This window comes from Liolophura sinensis, chromosome 2, assembly GCF_032854445.1.
Source record: "Liolophura sinensis isolate JHLJ2023 chromosome 2, CUHK_Ljap_v2, whole genome shotgun sequence".
In the NCBI taxonomy this organism is placed as follows: Eukaryota; Metazoa; Mollusca; class Polyplacophora; order Chitonida; family Chitonidae; genus Liolophura; species Liolophura sinensis.
The window spans coordinates 16,266,145-16,287,642 of NC_088296.1; the positions used below are offsets into that span (position 1 = coordinate 16,266,145).

General features: G+C 40.9%; 2 protein-coding genes across 3 annotated transcripts; one reads left to right on the forward strand and one right to left on the reverse strand.

Moving 5' to 3' along the window:
- Positions 1–2,132: 2,132 nt before the first annotated feature.
- On the reverse strand, positions 2,133–10,701 carry LOC135463188 (antistasin-like). The gene is made up of 4 exons (XM_064740504.1): positions 10,638–10,701; positions 9,992–10,090; positions 3,990–4,091; positions 2,133–2,565 (listed from the first exon to the last, which is right to left on the reverse strand). Exons 1-4 carry the CDS (start codon positions 10,684–10,686, stop codon positions 2,528–2,530), a joined length of 288 nt encoding a protein of 95 aa, XP_064596574.1. The 5' UTR covers positions 10,687–10,701; the 3' UTR covers positions 2,133–2,527.
- A 4,006-nt stretch (positions 10,702–14,707) lies between these two features.
- LOC135462701 (zinc finger protein 678-like) lies at positions 14,708–20,594 on the forward strand. Of its 2 annotated transcripts, XM_064739924.1 has the most exons (3): positions 14,708–14,831; positions 17,020–17,281; positions 18,739–20,594. In XM_064739924.1, the coding sequence occupies exons 2-3, from the start codon at positions 17,075–17,077 to the stop codon at positions 19,741–19,743; spliced, it is 1,212 nt and encodes a 403-aa protein (XP_064595994.1). In that variant the 5' UTR covers positions 14,708–14,831; positions 17,020–17,074; the 3' UTR covers positions 19,744–20,594. The 2 variants fall into 2 exon arrangements, with proteins under 2 accessions (XP_064595994.1, XP_064595993.1); XM_064739923.1 differs by lacking the exon at positions 14,708–14,831 and having other exon boundaries at positions 16,873–17,281.
- The last annotated feature ends 904 nt before the right edge of the window (positions 20,595–21,498 follow it).

The window sequence follows — 21,498 nt, forward strand, 5'->3', positions numbered from 1 at the left end:
TTCAACATAGACACTTTTAAATTTTAACCTAGACGCTTTTAAATTTCTTTTAATTGTACATACCCACACTTCCACTACTCCAGCCTCTATATGTACATCCGCACACTTCCCTACTCCAACCCCCATATATATCTGCACACTTCCACTACTCCAACCCCTATATGTACATCCACACACTTCTACTACTCCAACCCCCATATACATCTGCACACTTTCCCTTCTCCACCCCCCACATATCTCCAATAATGCAGTGATATTTTAGCACTGCTGGTCACATATCGTCAGTAATACAGTGATATTTTAGCTCTGGTGGTCACATATCGTCAGTAATACAGTGATATTTTAGCTCTGGCGGTCACATATCGTCAGTAATACAGTGATATTTTAGCTCTGGCGGTCACATATCGTCAGTAATACAGTGATATTTTAGCACTGGTGGTCACATATCGTCAGAAATACAGTGATATTTTAGCTCTGGTGGTCACATATCGTCAGTAATACAGTGATATTTTCGCACTGGTGGTCACATATCGTCAGTAATACAGTGATATTTCAGCTCTGGTGGTCACATATCGTCAGTAATACAGTGATATTTTAGCTCTGGTGGCCACATATAGTCAGTAATACAGTGATAATTTAGTTCTGGTGGTCACATATCGTTAGTAATACAGTGATATTTTAGTTCTGGTGGTCACATATCGTTAGTAATACAGTGATATTTTAGTTCTGGTGGTCACATATCGTTAGTAATACAGTGATATTTTAGCTCTGGTGGTCACATATCGTTAGTAATACAGTGATATTTTAGCTCTGGTGGTCACATATCGTTAGTAATACAGTGATATTTTAGTTCTGGTGGTCACATATCGTTAGTAATACAGTGATATTTTAGCTCTGGTGGTCTAATTAAAAAAAATGAAAGGATCTGTCTTCTACAGAATGTCTATCAGTTTTATAACCAATGCATTTTTGGCGGGATACTGCTCAGTAGCCATCTCATGAGCGTGACATAGAAGCTTTTATGGCTGCTTCAACCACGTTTTTTACTTCACAAATAAAGAGAATTGTTCGCGGGTTTGTAATTTGTGCTATTTTAGATCACTTTATTTATGTATTTATTGGATTCCTGTTTTACGCCGTGCTCAAGAATATTTCACGGCGGCCAGCGTTATGGTGGGAGGAAACCTGGCAGAGCCCGGGGGAAACCCACGACCATCCACAGGTCCCTGGCAGACCTTCCCACGTAGGGCCGGGGAGGAAGTAGACCCCTTTAAGATCAGCAAGAGCAAAGGGGAAAAGGACTGGTTGGCCCGGTTTTAGTGTAATGTGACTTGTTGGGATATGATATCAGGTTTTGTGTCTTCGGCATGACACTTCAGTGGCGGCAGCAGTTTGGCCGCATGGACTCGCCCTGGCACAAAAACACACGGTATATGTCCACACACGTAATTAGTCCTCGTCGTCAAATGACTGAAAAGTTGTAAAGTTCGACGAAAAAAAACCAAGCATGCTTGCATTCAGGCACACAGGAAGCAACAGTTAGGAAGCAACAGTTCTCATCTTTCACGATAGCAATATTAATTCATTTGATTGGTACTAAACATCCTACAATTGTTTATTTTGTACGACGACGGATTAGTTCATCGCCGGCGTGATCGGAGTGACCAGAGAAAACCACCTCCCTTAGGTAAATAGGTGACAACCTCCTAACCAACTGATCAGAGAGAGTTACACAGGTGTGACTTGAGCCACTGCAGTTTGGAAGGCCCAGCGCTGGGGATCTACTTCAAGAAAATCAGCGATACGATTGAAATAGGCCATATATAGTACCGTGATACCATGAGTAGGTCATATAAAGTTTGGCTGAGCGGATCATCACTGGAACTTCAAAGGTAGTCGCTAGAAGCTTTTTTAAATAAGATCCTTTTTCGAACCTTAAGAATATATTGTTTGCTTAACGTGAGGAATCTTTAGCAAGTGCATATAAACGTCTTGGAAATTTTTAAAAACCTCTTCAGATGAAATGAACCGGGAGAAATCCGCGCTTCTCTAGCTGTAGGTAAAATTCTGCGTTAAAATCTGGTATTACGGAGAAAGTTTAATCACCTTCAGAAAGAAGTCAAGGTAAAATGCAGAAGAGTATTTCTTTTATGACGTTTCAATTCGTGTGTACTACCTTTCGACATGTTAGATGTACACATACATTTGTTTTATTGAGTAACAGTTACATGGCCGAATAAATAAAGCCGAGAAAACGTATAAATAACAAACGCCATCGATTTACTCCATCTACCGGAATCTACATGCACATTTCACAAGTGTTTCACATGACTGCTCTCTGTGAATCTTCTATTCTTGCAATAAGTGTTTCACATGACTGCTCTCTGCGAATCTTCTATTCTTGCAATAAGTGTTTCTCACATGACTGCTCTCTGTGAATCTTCTATTCTTGCAATACGTGTTTCCCATGACTGTTCTTCTATTTTTTGCAGACATGACGTCATCTCTCCCTGTTTGGCATAAGCTGTCAAATCTCCTCTAAGTCTTCTAATTCATTGGTAGGAACTGAAACAAATATAAATGGTGCCGAATAATTTTAATTCCTGTCCAAAGTTACCTTAAAGAATATTTCATTGATGCGTCGACGGCCACGCACGCTGTGTAACGGCAGATACAGGAACAGATCGTGCTCAAACATTCATTTTATCATACAAAGTGTTCATACCAAAATGATGATTCAGAATGTCCAATTTTTAATAATAAATATCGATAATAAATATCGATCCTCTGGTCCACTGACACCCGTTTTCATACACTAAAAGGTACTTTTAGGGGCTCAACATTTCCGAACTATTTTTATGTGTAAAACCCACCATGGTGTGAGATTTCAATTTCAGAGATCTTAACTTTTATCATCTTATGTTCAAAAATCATTACATTTTTTTCTGTCTCAGTAATTCTTTGTTAAAAATATAAAAATTAAAGAATAAATATAATAAAAAAATATAAAAATAAAAAAAAAGTCTGAGTTATCAATATCAAAACGTCAGAAGAATGTAAAACTCAGCTCAGCAGAGAACGTGTTGCCCTCAGACAATTAAATGCATATACAAGGACCAGTGTAGCCATGTCAAAGAGCAAAACGTTTGATTGAAACAGAGTGAAGGCTGCAATACTATGTGCTTGACATGACTAAGTGAAGATTAAAACCCAAGCTACGTGTGAAAACCGCGACGTCTGTTCGAGACGCTATCGTATGGCGTCATCAGAAGACCAGTCTTAACTGATTTATACAGAAATTTATTTAGTTATTTATTTGCTTGGTGTTTTACGCCGTACTGAAGAATATTTCACTTATACGACGGCGGCCAGCATTATGGTTGGAGGAAACCGGGCAGAGCTCGGGGAAAACCCATGACTATCCACAGGTTACTGGCAAACCTTCCCACATACGGCCGGATAGAAACCCAGCATGAGCTGGCATTGGTGAGAAGCTTCTGGGTCATAACGCTGCGCTAGCGCGCTATCCAACTGAGGATTTGCACAGAAAAGCGTGAGTAGTGTGTAATATGATATGTTTTGTATGGTATAGACGTGTAAGGTCAGGCAAAGGCGAAATGCCGTACAACATACAATTTTAATATCGTTCCTTGTAATTGGATATATAACTTAGGAAAGCTGTCTTAAAAATAAGAGGACTTTGAAATTGTAGTGCCTCTTTAACCTCACAACTCACAACGTCACAACAATACGTCACAACAAAACTTAAAGAACAATACACCCTAACTAAGCATGTACAGTTGGAATTCGAGCACCACCTGCACCGTGGCTCCATGAGCACACTAAAGTTAGCAGCTAGTTAGTTATTAGTTATTCGAATAACTAATAACTAACCAGCAGCTCCATGGAGGGACTAATGAACTGTGGCTATATGGACTTCTAGTAGTTCCCCAACCCTACTACTGGTAAACTTATACTAAATTCCATACTTGGCCGACAGAGGCACGTGTCACAGTTATTCTTGTCCCGTTCGTTACCGTACGGACAAGCGTCTCCACACAGGGGAGGGCAGTCTTCGAGCGCTCGTGGAGCTGAAACATAAATAAATTTATACGATACACTCAAAAAATTAATCTGTTAATTTTAACAGAAAGTCTTTAGCCTCAGTGATACCATAATGTATTTTGTTATTATAATATAATATTGTGTTATATAAGTGATAAGTGATATATTCTTTAGTATGGCGTGAAACACCAATCAAATAATAGATAAATATTATCTATTTATTACTGTTCCAATAAACGGGACGTATTCCCCATTTCGTAAAACAGGGAGTTTTTCCCCTATTCCCACGGGCGACACCCGTTCTTCCCCTACACCCTCTATTCCCAGGAGCGACACCCGTTCCATGTTCCTGTAAACAAATGGTATGTTTTTCGTGTACGCCGACGAAAGGGCCTCCGTGACAAAGTGGTTAGTTCGCTCGCACTACACGAAGAGTCTCTCATCAATATGGTAGTTCATGATGGTTACCCCTCCGTCTATACGTGGAAAGGTCTGCCATCAGCTTTCGGATGGCTGTGGGTTTCCGCCAGACTCTGCTTATTCCTATTAGCAGAGGCCGTTTCCTTGTTCCTATTGGCAAGAGCTTTTGCCCTATTCCTAATAACCTATTAGCACGAACTATTTCCTATTCCTAGTAGCGGGAGCTGTTTGCCTATTCCTTTTAGGAGGAGCTGTTTCCTTATTCCTTTTCTCCCTTTTCCCCTATTCCTTGTAACAGGAGCTGTTTTCCTATTTCTTATTCCTATTAGCAGGAGCTGTTTCCCTAATTCTTTTAGCAGGAGCTGTTTGCCTACTCCTTTTAACAGGATTTGTTTGCTTATTCCTGTTATGAGGGACTGTTTGCCTATTTTAAGCAGCAGGAGCTGTTTCCTTATTCCATTTAACAGGAGCTGTTTCCCTATTCCTATCAGCAGAGACGGTTTGCCTGTTGCTATTAGTAGGGGCTGTTTGTCTTTTTCTTTTATCATGAGCTGTTTGACTATTCCTTTTAGCAGGAGCTGTTTTCATGTTCCTGGTAGAAGGAGCCTTTTGTCTAATCCTATTAACGGGAGCCGATTCCCTATTCCTATTAACAGGTGCTGTATGTATGTATGTATGTATGTGTGTGTGTATGTATGTGTGTGTGTGTGTATGTATGTGTGTGTGTGTGTGTATGTATGTATGTATGTATGTATGTATGTATGTATGTATGTATGTATGTATGTATGTATGTATGTATGTGTGTATGTGTGTATGTATGTATGTATGTATGTATGTATGTATGTATGTATGTATGTATGTATGTATGTATGTGTGTGTGTGTGTGTGTGTGTGTATGTATGTATGTATGTATGTATGTATGTATGTATGTATGTATGTATGTATGTATGTATGTATGTATGTATGTGTGTGTGTGTGTGTGTACGTGTGTGTGTGTGTGTATTGCTTGCTTTGGACTTCAACAGTTTTGAAGAGGAGTCATATATATATATTGTGTCGTCTTGTGTCAAGGAGAGTATATGCCGACAAAGTGCTTCCGCCACTGAACAATACTTAACTAGCAATCTGAGCGAAAAACTTTCCTGAGGTACCGTTGACCAATTATTAACATAAAAATGGTTTACAAAGAACAAATCATCCCAGTGTTGAGCGCCAGGAGAGGCAGCAAGAATTGCTATTCTGTAAATTCTCTGGTATGACCCGAAATGGGTTTCATGGCAGGGCTGCCAACTCGTGTCTATCTTTATGCTCTGTAGACATGGAACCCACATTCTATGCCGGTTTAACACATGTCAAACCCTTGTGAAGCAACAGTTCAGCCGCTGAAACTTTTGAATCGAGACGTCAATCCTATATCCGCCATGTTTGTTCGAACCTCATGAAGTCAAGGTACGAGTTAGCGTCGTTAAGATTTTGTTTTTCGCAGTTATTGCCTTCATATACAACAGTGCTATGATGTCCACGGCTTCAAATAGCCTTCTAAAAGCCTTTTTAAAACATGAACTTGAATCTAGATCTTGTTCAATCCACAAGAGCCACGACAACTTTACGGGTGTCTGCTGGCCAAAGGGATCCGAAACAGAAAGCTATCTTCGTCAGTCATTCTCATCAGGTGTAGACTTCTTCCAAATTCTCTGAAGGATTAATGTAGTATTTAACGTATTTGATATAGGCAAACCTTGACACCAGTCTATGCACAGTTTTGAACAGGCTTATGGCGGATAAAAAAATACGCAAAGTTACCAAGGAGACTATCACCAATGCCGTCAATCTGAGTTGACGTCCAGGTCATGCTGACTTTCCCTCAGGTTGTCAGTTGGAAGGCCTCACAGCAACCTGCGGATGGGCTTAGTTTTCCTACAAGCACCGCCAGAGAAAACACTAGCTTCTCCTTGGACCGAAAGCTGGCAAGTTATACACGGAAACATCCGAGAAGCAGAAAAAATGGGCTGCACGAAAGGCGTTTTAATTGTTAATTTTACAGGTGTTCCCTTGCAGGATGCAACAGTTTCAGGTCAATTGCCAAACCCAACTACCTCAGAATATTTTCTCGCATGACATTTATTAATTATCAGGTGCCCGTATAAGGGTACGAACTCCACCCTTGTAATGGCACAACGTACGACGAATGACGACAATATTATTACTATATAAAACCTACCCAGCTGTCATGTTCCTCGCTACACGTACAGACTCTGACCCTTGTAATGGTACCACGTACGACAAATGACGATAATATTATTACTATGTTTAAGGCACTTGGCTGGAATGTTCCTCTGATCACGTACGACGAATCACGTTAATATTATTACTATGTTACAATGATTACTCTGACCCTTGGTAATCTGATTTTATGAAGTTTAAAAAAAAGAGTTGTCGTGGAATGCCATTTCAATATACAGGGAGAGCCTAACTGACTTACGGGAGTCGGTCAGTAGCAGGCGGACGGGATTCCACATCTTGCAGAGGGAGCTATAGTGCTTCAGTAACACCCTGTATTTTCATAATCTCACATTATTTTCGGCTCGATGTCATTATAATAGTCCAGAACCAAAATACTGACGCTCAGAGCATGATGAGGAATCATTTTGTAATTTATCTGCAAATTCATTGCCGAAATTCTTAATCAGTAATAGAAAATGTGCATGGATTGGAGGGCACAAAATATGCCTAAAAATTATTCTTTGTAGTTTATGTTTTTGGCATAACTTTCTTCATCTCCCGCAAAACCATAATATTCATTTTATACACAAAACATTTTAAATATCTTTTAAGAGTGTTATATTATTGCCGTGCTCGTCTCATATATACAAGGACTTTGTCCTTAAGGGGAGAATGTATATGGATTTAATCAAGCCAAAAGCCTCTTTTGTCCACAGCACCTTGTAGCATAAGCAAAGATAAGACAAAGATTAGTATTTCCTTTTTTCAGGGGGAAACTCCTTTATGCCTTTCCGTAAGGTTGTTGACAACGGCACGCGTCGTGCCTGTAATCCGTGAAAATAAAGCTATCAATCGTCCAGATCCCGGGAAGGCGGGATGTAGGTCTTAGCCAATGGCTCTGCATCGCACTCACTGTAATACCCACTAATATTAAAGTAATACCACAAACTAGTAGGAGTCTGCTTATTGCATTTGCTGACGGCGAAATACCACGTCCTCGGTCGGCTGGAGGCGAACGTTCGTTCTCCGACACAGATGACGATCGGTTCCTCCGTGTCGTTCCTCAACACACAGCCTTTGGTTTTGTTCGACAATGACAAGGGAATGATCTGATTGTTTTGTGGGGAGAGAATAGCCTCCCGTTCATGACAGGTCATCCCCTCCTTCAGATGCCGAAGCTGGTCGTCGTAATATATCAATAAATTAAGACAGCATTCCTTTAACGGGAACGAAAGCTGGTATTGAATCTTAGCCATCTCTTTTCGGAACGTCTTCTGGAATAGATAGCCGTACCACGGTAGCTGCGTATACAGATGGCCCTTGACGATACAGGCAGGCTGTTTGGCCATAATTGGGGAAAACACGCACCCGAGAAGGACGCACAGTAAGCCCACGATCTTAAAGTATCTGACATTGAACGGTAAGGGAATATCCTGTCGGCTTAGTCTCATCTGGCAGGCTTGGTCGAGGATTGCGCCCATAGCTGTACGTCCACTTTTCTTCCTGAAACATGAAGCCATATTTAAGTATGTGTCAAACACAATTTGGTTTGTAACAGAACAAGTCTTTATCACAACACAGGTGCTGGCTTGACGATAACATTGACACAATCTCCTTTAGTTCATCTAATCCGTGACCCGAGAACGTTTGCTACAATGCAGAAACAAAGTCAGAAAAGTGGCGAAAATGGAGTTAAAACAAGGCAATTTCCTTTCACAGTCATTTGATTTGATTCTGTCAAATACAAAATTTGCCACAAATACTGGAGAAAACCGCTGTGAACAAACGTCGTAGGCCCCTTATAATTGTGCAAGTAATTGTTGAAAGTATTTTCAACAGAAACAAATTGTTGAAGACATACACTGGTATTTTAAACAGTTTCCTAGTTAGTATAAATTTATTAGTATACCATCCAGAATTCAGGAGAAAGGATAACAAATCAAGAAGATAGAAAGCTGAGCCAAAAACAAAGCAGTCCATTACTTACCTGTACAGGTCCGTTTTCACTTATTAATAAATTCGTCGGTTTGGTCATCTCCCAGATGTCAGTAAGCCCCGCTTTAGGCAGTTCGAGTAGATAGTAATCTAGAGCGTGAAGAAAAAATCTGAACACGGACTCGACTTCACGCCGCCACAGACGCTGGCTTGTGGGTGAGCTGTATATGAACCGCGCTGAACGTGTTATACGTCCGCACAGCTCTCCAGCTCGCAGATGACTGGCGACGATAGAGCAAGCGTTGTTTTCGGCAGAGGCGATACCTAGCTTTGGAACAGCCGGGAAATGTGCCGCTGTCAACACTGAGGCTTCCTTGGACAAGTCTTTAAGTTTTGTTCGGCTGACACGACACGCCCCGTCTTATTCGTGAACGGCAAATACTGAGGAGAGATTGCAACAAGCAGTCCGCCCTTGTCCTCAGTGTGTGAGGTCCGTCCGATGCAACCAGTCCACGATGTTGACAGGGAAGACTCAGGAATTCCTCTGCACAGTCTTTTTCGCGTTCCCCGAAGGGATAGCAATACCATATATACAGAAGACGAAAATACATACAACCGCCATTAGCGAACACTCGCTAATATCATCGCTACGAAACCATTTAAGCAAAACATGATAAATCTCTTTACTCTACATTACATGAACCATCCGGAGAAGTGTCAGCAACAAAGAGACGGCTAGAGAGCTTGAATATATTCTGACGTATATTAGCTGGAACTAATACAACAGATAGTCTGATACGTTAATCCCATATATCAGTATACAGACATACCCTTCAGGCAATCACTGTACATGACAAAACGTGGATGAATACCTTGAAATATTTCTAAAAAATGGTTATAAAGCAAAACGCTAATTCAAATACATGTAGTGTGACTTTAAAGCAGTGCTGTGTTTTATAGTGTTTGTTAACAATAAAACTCTGTGCTTCTCAGCCTGTCCAAAACAAAGATCTACATGACACCAGACAAGACAGTCCAGAAGCAACAAGTACCATGTTTAAAGTCTTTAGTATGGCCTGACCCGGATTTGATCCATGGTTCCCGGACGTTTTAACCATTAGGCCACCGCGATAAAGTCTCCTAAAACTGTTCCCTCATTTATATAAGCACAGGCTCCACCCCCTTCCCAATCCGTCCCCGTTACTAGGAGCACAGGCGCTATATCTCTCCTCCTGAAAGCAGATGCTTTTCCCCAGTCCCTGTCAGCTGGATCTGTTCCCTTCTCCCTATTTTGGCCATAAGCCTGTCAGAACAAAAGACTTCCCTATTTACACGTGTAATCACTTACGTGGACGACATCTGCAGATTTCACATCCTTTGTTGTCTCTTTCATTTCCAAACGGGCAGAATTTCCAGCAGACCGGTGGGCATTTTCCCGCTGTTCTCGCTAGAATATGACGGAAAACAGGAAAGCATGAAAAATAGCTGCGTACTACAAATCAAATGTTGGCACCCTAAATATGTTCGATACTTTCATGATCCATATTAATCCTAAACCACTGTTGCTAATAAGCCTGCCTTTATATTGTTTTGGGAAGCCTTGGCTTAGTGGTTAGAACCACGACCCAGAAGCTTCTCCTAAATGCGATCGCTTTGAGTTCAAGCCCATCTCATGCTGGCTTCCTTCTTCTACGTGTCAAGGTCTGCGGTTGATTGTGGCTTTGCCTGGGCTATGATCGGTTCTTCCCTTCACAATGCTGATTTCTGTCATTTAAGTGAATTATCATCGAGTACAACGAAAAACTCCAATCAAATAAATAAATAAATAAATAAATAGCGAGACGGTGTCAATCACAGCGTTCAATGTTGTACCAAAATTAACAATTTCAAATCTCAGGTTTTGCCCAGGCTTGGAATTGAACTTGTGTTGTGAGCTTTCCATTCAGCCGGAGTTGCCAAAGAAACTAAAAATAGTTCTTGTCGAAGTAACTTACCCGCCGCTATAGCGAGGAGAAGAGCGCATATCAGTACTCTAGTCAGCATGTCGTTTTTTCGGCTTCGTTATGCTGCAAGTGAATGAAAATGCCCTTTCAAAACTGCGGGCTATATATATGTCATTATATGTGTACTATGCTCACCCACATGTCATTAGGCCTGTTGGATAGCGCTCTAGGGCAGCGTAATGACCCAGGAGTCTCTCCCCAATCCGGTCGCTGTGAGTTCAAGTCCAGCTCATGCTGGCTTCCTCTCCGGCCGCATGTGGGAAGGTTTGCAGCAACCTGCGGATGGTCGTGGGTTTCCTCCGGGCTCTGCCCAGTTTCCACCCACCATAACGCTGGAGGTCGTGGTTATAAGAGAAATACATTCTTGAGTACGGCGTAAAACACTAATCAAATAAATAAACAAACCATTAGGCCTAATGTGTTGTGGCAATGTGGATGGTCAATCGTTTGGTGCAAACTTAGAAATTTTTAGCTCTCGTTTACAGCCCGTTGAAAGTATGTCACTAAAAAAAAATTTAATGAGTTTAAGTAGCCCAATCTTACAATATCTAGGCTGTTTTCTACATTATGAAAATGTACAATAATGTTTTACATATATTTATTTTACGCCAGTAATCTCTTTTCCAAGCATGCATATATTCAAGTGCTTAAAAACCCCTATAGCAGCCTTATCTGTATGCACTTGTGCCTCCATGATATATCCATTCCAGATAGGTCAGAGGTTTAAATGGCTGAAGTTATCTATATCTGTAATGTTATGCCCTCTATTCGTGATATACCCATTTATGCCTATAGTTTCATTTGCAAAACTGTCTATATTCAGGTGGTAATGCTTTGGTTAGCTCAGTCTGTGTACATTTATACTTTTATATTGTATTCACTTATATTGTATTCACTTATATTGTATTCGCCAGTGGTTCAGTAAATATTGTCGTCGATATTCAGGACGTTTTACCTCTATACCCTAATGGATAGGCCTGTATGTCATGAAACATGTATATCCAAGTTTCAAAACGCCTATATCCAGGCTGTGATACCATTTGTTCCTCAGTCTGCATATGTTTATACCTTTATTATTTACACCGCCATCATCTATACCTCCATCATTTATACCTTCGTCATTTATAATTCCATCATTTATACCTTCATCATGTATATGTACGTTATATAAAAATATGTGATTGGTTTCATTTGCCAGATGTGTACATTATAGCCATATGTCTTTGGTTTCATTTGCCAGATGTGTACATTATAAGCAATTTTCAGCGGTTTCATTTGCCAGATGTGTACATTATAACCATATGCCATGGTTTCATTTGCCAGATGTGTACATTATAGGCATATTCCAGTGGTTCCATTTGCCAGATGTGTGCATTATATTCATATGTCAATGGTTTCATTTACCAAATGTGTACATTATATCTGTATGTCAATATTTCCATTTGCCAAATGCGACATAATATCCGTGTGTTAATGCGTCCATTTGCCAAATGTGTACATTATATCCCTATGTCAATGGTCCCTTTTGCCAAATGTGTACATTATAGCCATATATCAGTGGTTTCATTTGCAAATGTGTCTATGTCTTAGATGTTATACCCTCTGAATACAGGATACAGTCTGTGTACAGGATATCGCTGATTTACAAATGCACAAACTTGCCTGCGCACTTCATTTAATTCATCTGAAAATAAGGTTATTTTGGTCAATAACATCACGCTTTAACCTTTTCCCAATTGAGGTTTAATGCTCAATTGTGGGCTATTACTTGGTCGACGCCCTCTCCACAGCTTTCTTTGTTAACAACGCACTTAATGGATATTTTTTACTGCGTCCCTTTAACATGGGCCTATGTACATGTTTCCAAAGGTCAGGTGTCCTAAAACATACCTTTAACCTGCTGTTTATGACAATTATTGCTAACTCTTAATGTCACACAAATGATCAAATGTGTTACCAAGTACTATCGCCCTTTGGCACTGGGTGGTCTAGTCGCCTAATGCGCTGAGCTTACTTTCACAAAACTTCGTAAATCATTTTCTTCATTTGGTAAATTTCGTCGTGAATGACATCGCTTTGTGGTGCTTTAACATTTATACGAGGCCATATACGAAATTTGTGGAAGTCCTCTCTGTTCTCCCTGTAGCCTCGTGACCCTTGACCGATCAGATTGCGGAGTCGAATCTAAGACGATGACTTGAAAGAAGGAAGGTGTAACTTTCTCGCTTGGCGTTCAGCACGACGGGATAGTGCAACGACTGGTTGACCCGTATCAGTATAATGGCTCGGGCGAGACGGCTTACTTGCCTTCGGTAAGTCGTCTCAGTGAAGCAACACTAGATAAAAAGAGCCGTGGAAATCCGTCCTGCGACAAGAAGGCACATTACATACACCCTAAGTTTTCCTTCGTCGTCATATGACTGAAAAATTGTTAAGTACGACGTACCCCAGGCACTCACTCACTCACTCAATCCAAACTGCAGATGGGTAGTTTGACGTCCCTTGAATCCATTCCGATTGGTTGAAACCTGGAAAACGGAAGAAAAACGACAGAATTTGATCATCAAACATCAAAAAATCTACTCCGCTTAGGTCGAGCCACCGTTGATCGTGTCACGTCACAGCGGTACTTACACTGCAGGCATCTGATTCTTCTCTGTGCGAACATCACAGACAACAGGAGACAATCGCTATGCTTTTACAAATAATCTCGACATTATTTCATGCCCAAGTGAGGCTTGCGACTGCAGTAACACAACGCATGATACTGTAAAGTTACATACATGGCACAGATTTAGAAAATTTGGGCCAGATCTCGTCAAAAACGCGCTTTGCGTACGGAGGACTCAATCGTAGTCGTATGAGACTTGCTAATTGAGCCATGCCCGCTAAAATAAAAGGACGAAAAACAAATCTCATGTATGGGCGGTTGGTTTAAGTGACTTTTCTTAATGCAGAAAATTGGACAAAAACTTCATGACATCATTTTACCACTGGCCGCCCCTAGCCACTGTCATGATTTAAAGCTAAACTTGAGCTACCTATAGCGATTCGCAGAAATACCGTAGATACCAATGGACTTGTGATCGCTCGCGGTAAAAGGAAATCAGCATGAGTTGTGAAAGGACACACATGGGTCTATATTTCATTTCCTTAATTGTTTGTTTGCTTGTGGCTTATGTACTTTGTTTTTTACTTATTTACTCATTTATTTATTTGTTTATTTATTTATTTATTTATTTATTTTTTTATTCATTTATTTATTCATATGTTCAAATGGCCACACGTAACATATGAAATACGGCCACATAATTGTCTATTTACCTCAGTTAGCGATGTCATATGGATTTTTTTATCACTATTGTAGAATTACTCAAAATGCTGTCAGTGTTGGCATCATATTTCACAAATAATAACATTAAAACAATGGTACCTGGGAAGGTCTGTCGGCAACCTGTGGATGGTCGCGGGTTTCCCCCGGGCTCTGCCTCTACCCATCATAATGCTGGCCGCCGTCGTATAAGTGAAATATTCCTGAGTAGGGCGTAAAACACCCTTTAATTAATAAATTAAAACAATGCAAAGGCTAAGCCTACATGTAGTCCTGAACGCGTACTTTGACACCACAATTATTTAAATTTAGGTAAGCTAATTATGTCCCATCAAATATCCGTGGTAGCCTACTGCTAACCTAGCTGCATATTCTGCGGAGTGATGGTTGTGAGGCACTTTAAGAAAATAGAAGGGCCGTCCCTGTGTATTTAATCTGTGTAATATTCTCATCTAGTTGCGGGCTAACTAATAGGCTCACTGCGAACGTTATTTTACCCTCAGAATGACCTGCAGCTAAATCAGTGGATAGTCAAGTGCACATTTACATCCTCATTTAACTACACACAAGCTATAACGTTTCTATAGTATTCAAGTCTGGGTTTCCGAAAATCGTGCGGGTTTTAGTTTTCACTGCGCCCTCAGAATATCGCCCCACAGACACCACAGCGATTGCTCGCACAAACTTCCGGTTGGAAGACTAGCGTCTTCTCGTCAATTTTGCGGCAAGTGTAGAAAAGATGTTCTGCTGTACGTTTACCACAGTAACCCCTGCATACAATGCAGTAATTCTGTAATGTAAAGCAATATTCGCATGTCAGTGGGATCCAAGGAGTTAGATTCTGCTGTAGACAGGTAAGAAATTTGACGTTGTCATCGAGGAAAACCACAACAACGCTGTACCCGTCAAACTAACATGTCGGTTACTACAGCCCTTCTAATCATTTCGCGTCAAACCCTTTCGTACCAAGTCATTTCGTACCCAAATAATTTCACTGTTCATTGAAACTTCCGGAGCTAACTACACCTCCTAGCGGATGACCGAGCGTCATTAATTACACTCTATGACCCAGAAATAATTTTGACACAATTTTCTTACTTGCTTATTGAATTCACCAAAAGCATGGTGTGACACGAGATTTACAACAATAACAATTTATACTTTTAAGTTTGTCCTGTTTCAGCATGGATGAATCTCCAACCAAGGTAAAATATAACATCGATCAATGAGCCCAGAGCGGGTTGCAGTGTACAGATGAGACGAAAAAATAGTTTATAACGCACTCAAACAAAAACGTTCCAGTGTTGGATGAAAAGTGTAAGCCACAAACCATTGTGGTACAGTGTTGTTTGACTTGGTCATTGCCAGCCTATGCTGTGTGTAATTGATATGGGATCTCCATTTACACCCTCCCCATTCAGTGTTTGTAAATGTCAAATTTTCACCAGTCAAGAGGCACTGTTTTTTTTTACCAGACAGTGGAGAATGCGCATGTCCAGTTAGTGGAGAGGACACCAGCTTACATTTGCAATCTTGCAAATGTTTGCCACGTCCAGTAAACTGTCACTTGCTACATTTGTCTCAGTTGTGGTTTTTCGAACAAGGTAAAGATCATTTAAACAACAGTTCTGTTACCAGAGGGAAACATTCTCGATATTCATGCTTTCATTTTAATTTTGAAAATTACACTTAACACCCTTATTCTTTGCGTGATACCTGTTGGCCAGTATTCAACCTGGGTAGTGTGTTGTTTGTTTAAATTAGAAAAAAAAAGTAACACTCATTCATAAGTTCGCAGTTTAGCTCCACTGGTGAGTGGTAAAAAGATAGACGGGTCAGAAGTCAAGAAGAAAGATGGTGCACTAAATACTTTATGAGAGCTTATGGAGCAAGACTAATTCAGCAAGCGAGATGGTCTCCCTCCTTACTTCTGGTACCGTAACATTCTGACTAGTCCGAGATTGCTCCGACGTTGGATTTGGCCAAATTGTGATCACCCAGGGATGACACCAAACCAACATGAGAGCTTATTCCATTTGAAAGCCTGATGCAATTGCCGTGGCAGTTTGTCACAGCATTTGAGACAAAAATTACCCATGAAATACGTCTCCACAGTCTAAAGTTTGTTGACACTTGTGTTCCTTATCTTTTCATCCGTTGATGTATCACAAGCACAATGTTGATCGGTTATTTCCTCAGCCACATGGGCCGGAGATTCCTTGGTGATGCTCAAAGTGAATGGCTGTACTGAGAACCAAGACATATTTGACAAGGGCAGGTAACTGCATCAGGTTTTTAAATTTGGTAATTGGTAATTTGACATTGGTTTGGGGCCATTCTTGGCCAAACTAACTATATATAAAAACCATTTCGGTAGCAAGCTAGTGATTCCCAACTCACTTTATGCCCTAGCCAATAGTACATGTGTGTGGTGTTCAGTTTGATAATTCTTCAAGTTGTATTCTGTTAAGGTATAAAATAACCTGAGGACAAAATTGTGAAGTGATTTGGGTACAAAGTGACCAGATATCATTGTCTCACTGTTAGCTGTGTAAAAGCAACTCCCTTCACTGTCTCTGAAAAAACAATAGAAACTCTTCAAAGCAAACAATGCATAATTCCATGATTATGTGGAATCTAGTGGCCTGCATTGCCAGGTGATTGGCTGAGTAGTAAAACACAATGACCCAGAAGCCATTGTGAGAGGAGTCTGTCACTGCAATCGCCTTGAGTTCAAGTCCAGCTCATCCTGGCTTCCTCTCCAGTTGTACATGTATGTGGGAAGGTCTGTCAGCAAGCAGCGGATGGTTGTGGGTTTCCCTTGGGTTCTGCCCGGTTTCCTCCCTGGCCGACATCCTGTATGAGAACTGTGTAAAACACCAATCAAATAAATAAGTAAATTAACCATAATGTTAAGTCTGCCAAACCTCAACATTCCCCAGGCATTTTGTTTAGCTGTTTTTGTTATTTATTGCTCTGTTTCTACTCTGATCCTGCATACTAAGTTTGCTGTTTGCTGACATTTCTTCTTTACCACTCTAGTCTGTCTGATAGGTAAGTTACTGTACCATTCAAACCCTCTTGGAGAAAGCCCACCATGGAAGTTTCTGAAGCGATGATCCAGGTCATTTTGGACTTCACAGAGGTGCCTTCCAGTAATTCATTACTGTGTGGAAATCAGAGTTTTACACCCGCCTGTATAGAAGACAGACCTGCAGGCGTTGATATACCGGATGACTGTCAAAATTTGCCGCTCACTGATGATGACCCTGGGGATGTCTCAGCAACAAAGAAGCTGGAAACAGTGAGTAATAATGAAAAAAAAAACATCCAGTATTTTAATCATGGCAGTGTATTCATTTTGCGAGTGAAAATCAGGTAATACTGAGCACTGTCTGGAACAGTTTTATGTCAGGCATGTGGTCATAAGCTGAATCAGCATAAATGATATACTAAAGTACATGTAACTAGCAAAGGACGCTTTAAACTTAACAATAGGCACAAAGTACATAATACATGATGTAGATGGTAAATTTTTATTTGTGTTATTGTAATTGGTACAGAAAACATAGAATTGATGTAATTGTCCAGTGATAAACTATAGAAAATCTGCATTTGCATTATGTCTTGGATCAGCAGAACTACACTTCGTTAATTATCATCTTTTTACCAGGTCATAATTAATATGATTTAGAAAATCTTTCTTAGAAATAAAACATTAGCGTGTGTGTGTTTTTTTATTTAAAAATAAATATAGGAAGAATAAAAAAAAGTTTAGTTGAAAATGTTGATAAACAGTCTCATTTTGTTATATCTGAAGACTTTATTGTGTTTACTGGTTATATTTACGCCCTAAAGTGAACATAAAGTCAGTCACTAAAGCTGAACTAATAATAAAGTAGTATTTCAAAAATGTTCTAAAAATATGTAAAAAAAAATCTACACTGCTTATCAGCAAAAAATAGCAAACAGTTATCAATACCTAGCCACTCATTTTGCCATGTTATAACTATCTAGAGTGACGTCACAAAACGTAGGCGCTCTCCTACGACCATCAGTAGAAAACAATGCGACGATGAGAAAATACAACCGTAAAGTATCGTCTCTGTTCCATGTTCAAAGAGCCAGTGTTTCTTTTAGTTTGGCGAAGATATTTTTGTAATAAACCGGACTTTGCTAAGGAAAAATATTGCTAAGTCATAATATTTTTCTTCAAGTAATGACTCCGCCGAGGCGGTTTTCTTGCCAGATTACCCTGACAAGCTACTGCAGTATCCTCTGCCCAACATGTAGGCATTGTGACACGGGCAGCCGTTCTCATTTGCCGGCTCAGAAATGTGTGGTTCAAAATTCAAGACTTTAACTAATCGCAAAGTCCAATTTATTGCATAGATATTTGTCTATCCAACATAAGCAACCACACTCACAATCGAGAGCTAATAGGTTTTTTGACGTGACAGCAAACTGTCACGTGACGCTTTCAGCGCTAGTGATTGGCCATACTTTCATAAGATAATAGATAAGCTGGAGAGGAAACCAGCATGAGCTGGACTTGAAGTCACAGCGACCGCGTTGGTGAGAGTCTCCTGGGTTATTACGCTGCGGTAGCGCGCTAACCAACTGAGCCATGGCAGGAATTTGCCCTAGACCCTGCAGAAGTTTTGTGCTATGATTTGCTTAAGAATTTGTGTGTGTGGTTAATTCAGATTGGTGACATTTGTCTGACAACATCTGATTTTCAAGTTTTTTTTATTTTTTCAGGTAACTGGTATAGAAAGCGAAAAAAGTGAATCAGAGGATGAAAAATCCGAGAATCCGTCATCAGATGGTAATCCACTCACGGTGAAAGCCTCTAGCCATGAAATCGCACGTAAACAGCCAGCTAGCCATGGTGCAACAATGACACAATGTAAACAGTGCTCGCAGACTTTCTCCACGCCAATGGAGTTGAAGGCTCATGTTGCGTCGCACATTGGGGAAAATCCACTCACCTGCGAATTCTGCGGGATGGGTTTTAAATATGCAAGCAAGATGACGACTCATGTGCGAATACACACAGGCACAAAGCCTTACTCCTGCGATATATGCGGCAAGAGTTTCACGCAGTTCCCCAAGTTGAAGCGCCACAAATTGGTTCACATGGGCGACTTGCCATACAGCTGTGATCTTTGTGAGAAGGGCTTCAAAAGCTCTATAGCCTTAAAGAACCACACGTACGTTCACCTGGACGTTAAGCGGCACACATGCGAGGTCTGCGGAAAGAGCTTCTCATACTCGTCAAACTTATGGCAGCACAAGCTGATTCACTCCGAAGAGAGGAGGTACCCGTGCGACGTCTGTGACAAGAGCTTCAAGCAACTGCTAAGCCTGAAGAAACACAGGCGAATTCACACGGGCGAGAAACCGCACGTTTGCAAGGTGTGCAACAAGAGTTTCACACAGTCTTCTCATCTGAAAAACCACATCAAGATTCACACGGGAGAGAAACCATACTCTTGCGAGATCTGCCGTCAGACCTTCTCGCGGCTCTGCTCGCTGAAGAAACACGGAAAGAGACACGAGAGAGAAAAACGACACCAAGAAGATGTGAGACGGCTGGAGAAGGCCGGGCAACGAATAAACGCCGAGCGGCAAGCGGCGAAAGTGTCCGACTCGACGGGTGAAGTAGCGTCAAATCTGAGTCATGTGCGCATGAGCGGTCAGACGATTCTGAATCTGAACCTGATTCTGAGTGGCAGTGTATCAAAAGGCAAGGCTGCTTGTTGACTTCTTCTTGGAGCGATACTGTTGTGGTATGATAGCGTTGAAATGCGTATAAGATGTGGGTTTGACATGATTTTGTTATTATTAGCTCCTCTCCAACACCAACACTCCCCACACCCACCCACCCCATCCCCTCAGGGTACTGGGGAGGACATGTGTGTTACCGGCTTTATTTCCTATTTGTATAATTTCTTATACAAATATATACATACCTTTGTCTTTGGGAGCTAGTGTTAAACGTTGTTTTGGAAATGGAACGCCATTTACGGACTACGAATTGTATATGAATGTCGGACATGACGCCTATATGACGCCTTCACACTTCAGGTGTCAGTCGAGACCCCGGGATCAAACCCAGGTTGGGTTATACCAAAGACTTTAAAAATCGCACTTATAGCTACTTCGCTTGGCGCTCAGCACTGAGACGTTAGAGCAAGAAAACAGGACTGGTTGGCCGGGTGTCAGTATGATGTGATTGGTTGGGGTCTCCTGTCTGGTGTCTTCGGCATGATGCTTCAGTGGTGTCACCACATTGTAGACATGGACTCACCCTGCCACAAGAAGACACAGTATGTTCACACCTAATGACTCATCATTGTCATATGACTGAAAAAATTACGACGTTAAATCCCAAGCATATATGCATACATACCCACATAAATCTGTCAGTCTGTCACGAATCAGTTTTCCGGACATATCTCAAAGCGGCTCATTGCTTTGAATTGAAACACAGTACGTGGTTTCAGTATGACTATTTACAAATCAAGCTTGAGTTTCGGGTAGTTTTATCCATTTTAGACACAAACAAATTGTTCTGCGTTTGTCCACTGTATGTGTTGTCACCATGGCCCCAAGAAACAACGAGAGTGGGAGAATACTCAAGAGCTGACACCGCATTTCGTGCATCGTGTGTGCAAGGGATAGAAAGACCATCATTGTGTTTGCAAGGGATAGAAAGACCAGCATCGTGTGTGTAAGGGATAGAAAGACCAGCATCGTGTGTGTAAGGGATAGAAAGACCAGTATCGTGTGTGCAAACGATAGAAAGACCAGCATCATGTGTGCAAGCGACAGAAAGATTAGTCTCGTGTGTACAAGCGGCTGAAAGACCAGCATTGTATTTGTAAGGGATAAAAAGACCAGCATCGTGTGTGCAATGGATAGAAAGACCATCATTGTGTGTGCAAGGGATAGACAGAGCATCAGTATGTGTGCAAACGGTAGAAAAACCAGCATTGTGTGTGCAAGGGATACAAGGACCAGCATTGTGTGTGTAAGGGATAGAAAGACCAACAACGAGTGTGCAAATGATAGAAAGACCAAATCGTGTCTGCAAAGAACAGAAAGACCAGCATCGTGTGTACAAGTTATAAAAAGACCAGCATCTTAACCATCCTACCACAACCCACTGCTAATATTGTGGTTAGGACTGTGCTGCGTGTTGTTATCCCGTACAAACATCTGTGATCAAGTATAGAAATCTGTGAAGAAGACGTGAATTTTTGCAATCTATTTAGAGAACAATGTCTGTATATGACAGTCAGTCTATTTTATTTAGGTATAAAGGTCAATATTAGAACGCATTATGTTGTGTTACAAACTGTTCAGTCTGTCGAGATACCTGTGTTTCTGTTTGCTATGTTCAACACCCTGTGAACACCTCAAACTTCGACCAGTGCTATACGTGAAACCCAAAAGCAGTTAGGTTAGTCGTTCAATTTCCAAAATATCATTGATATGAAGAATTCCGACTGTATA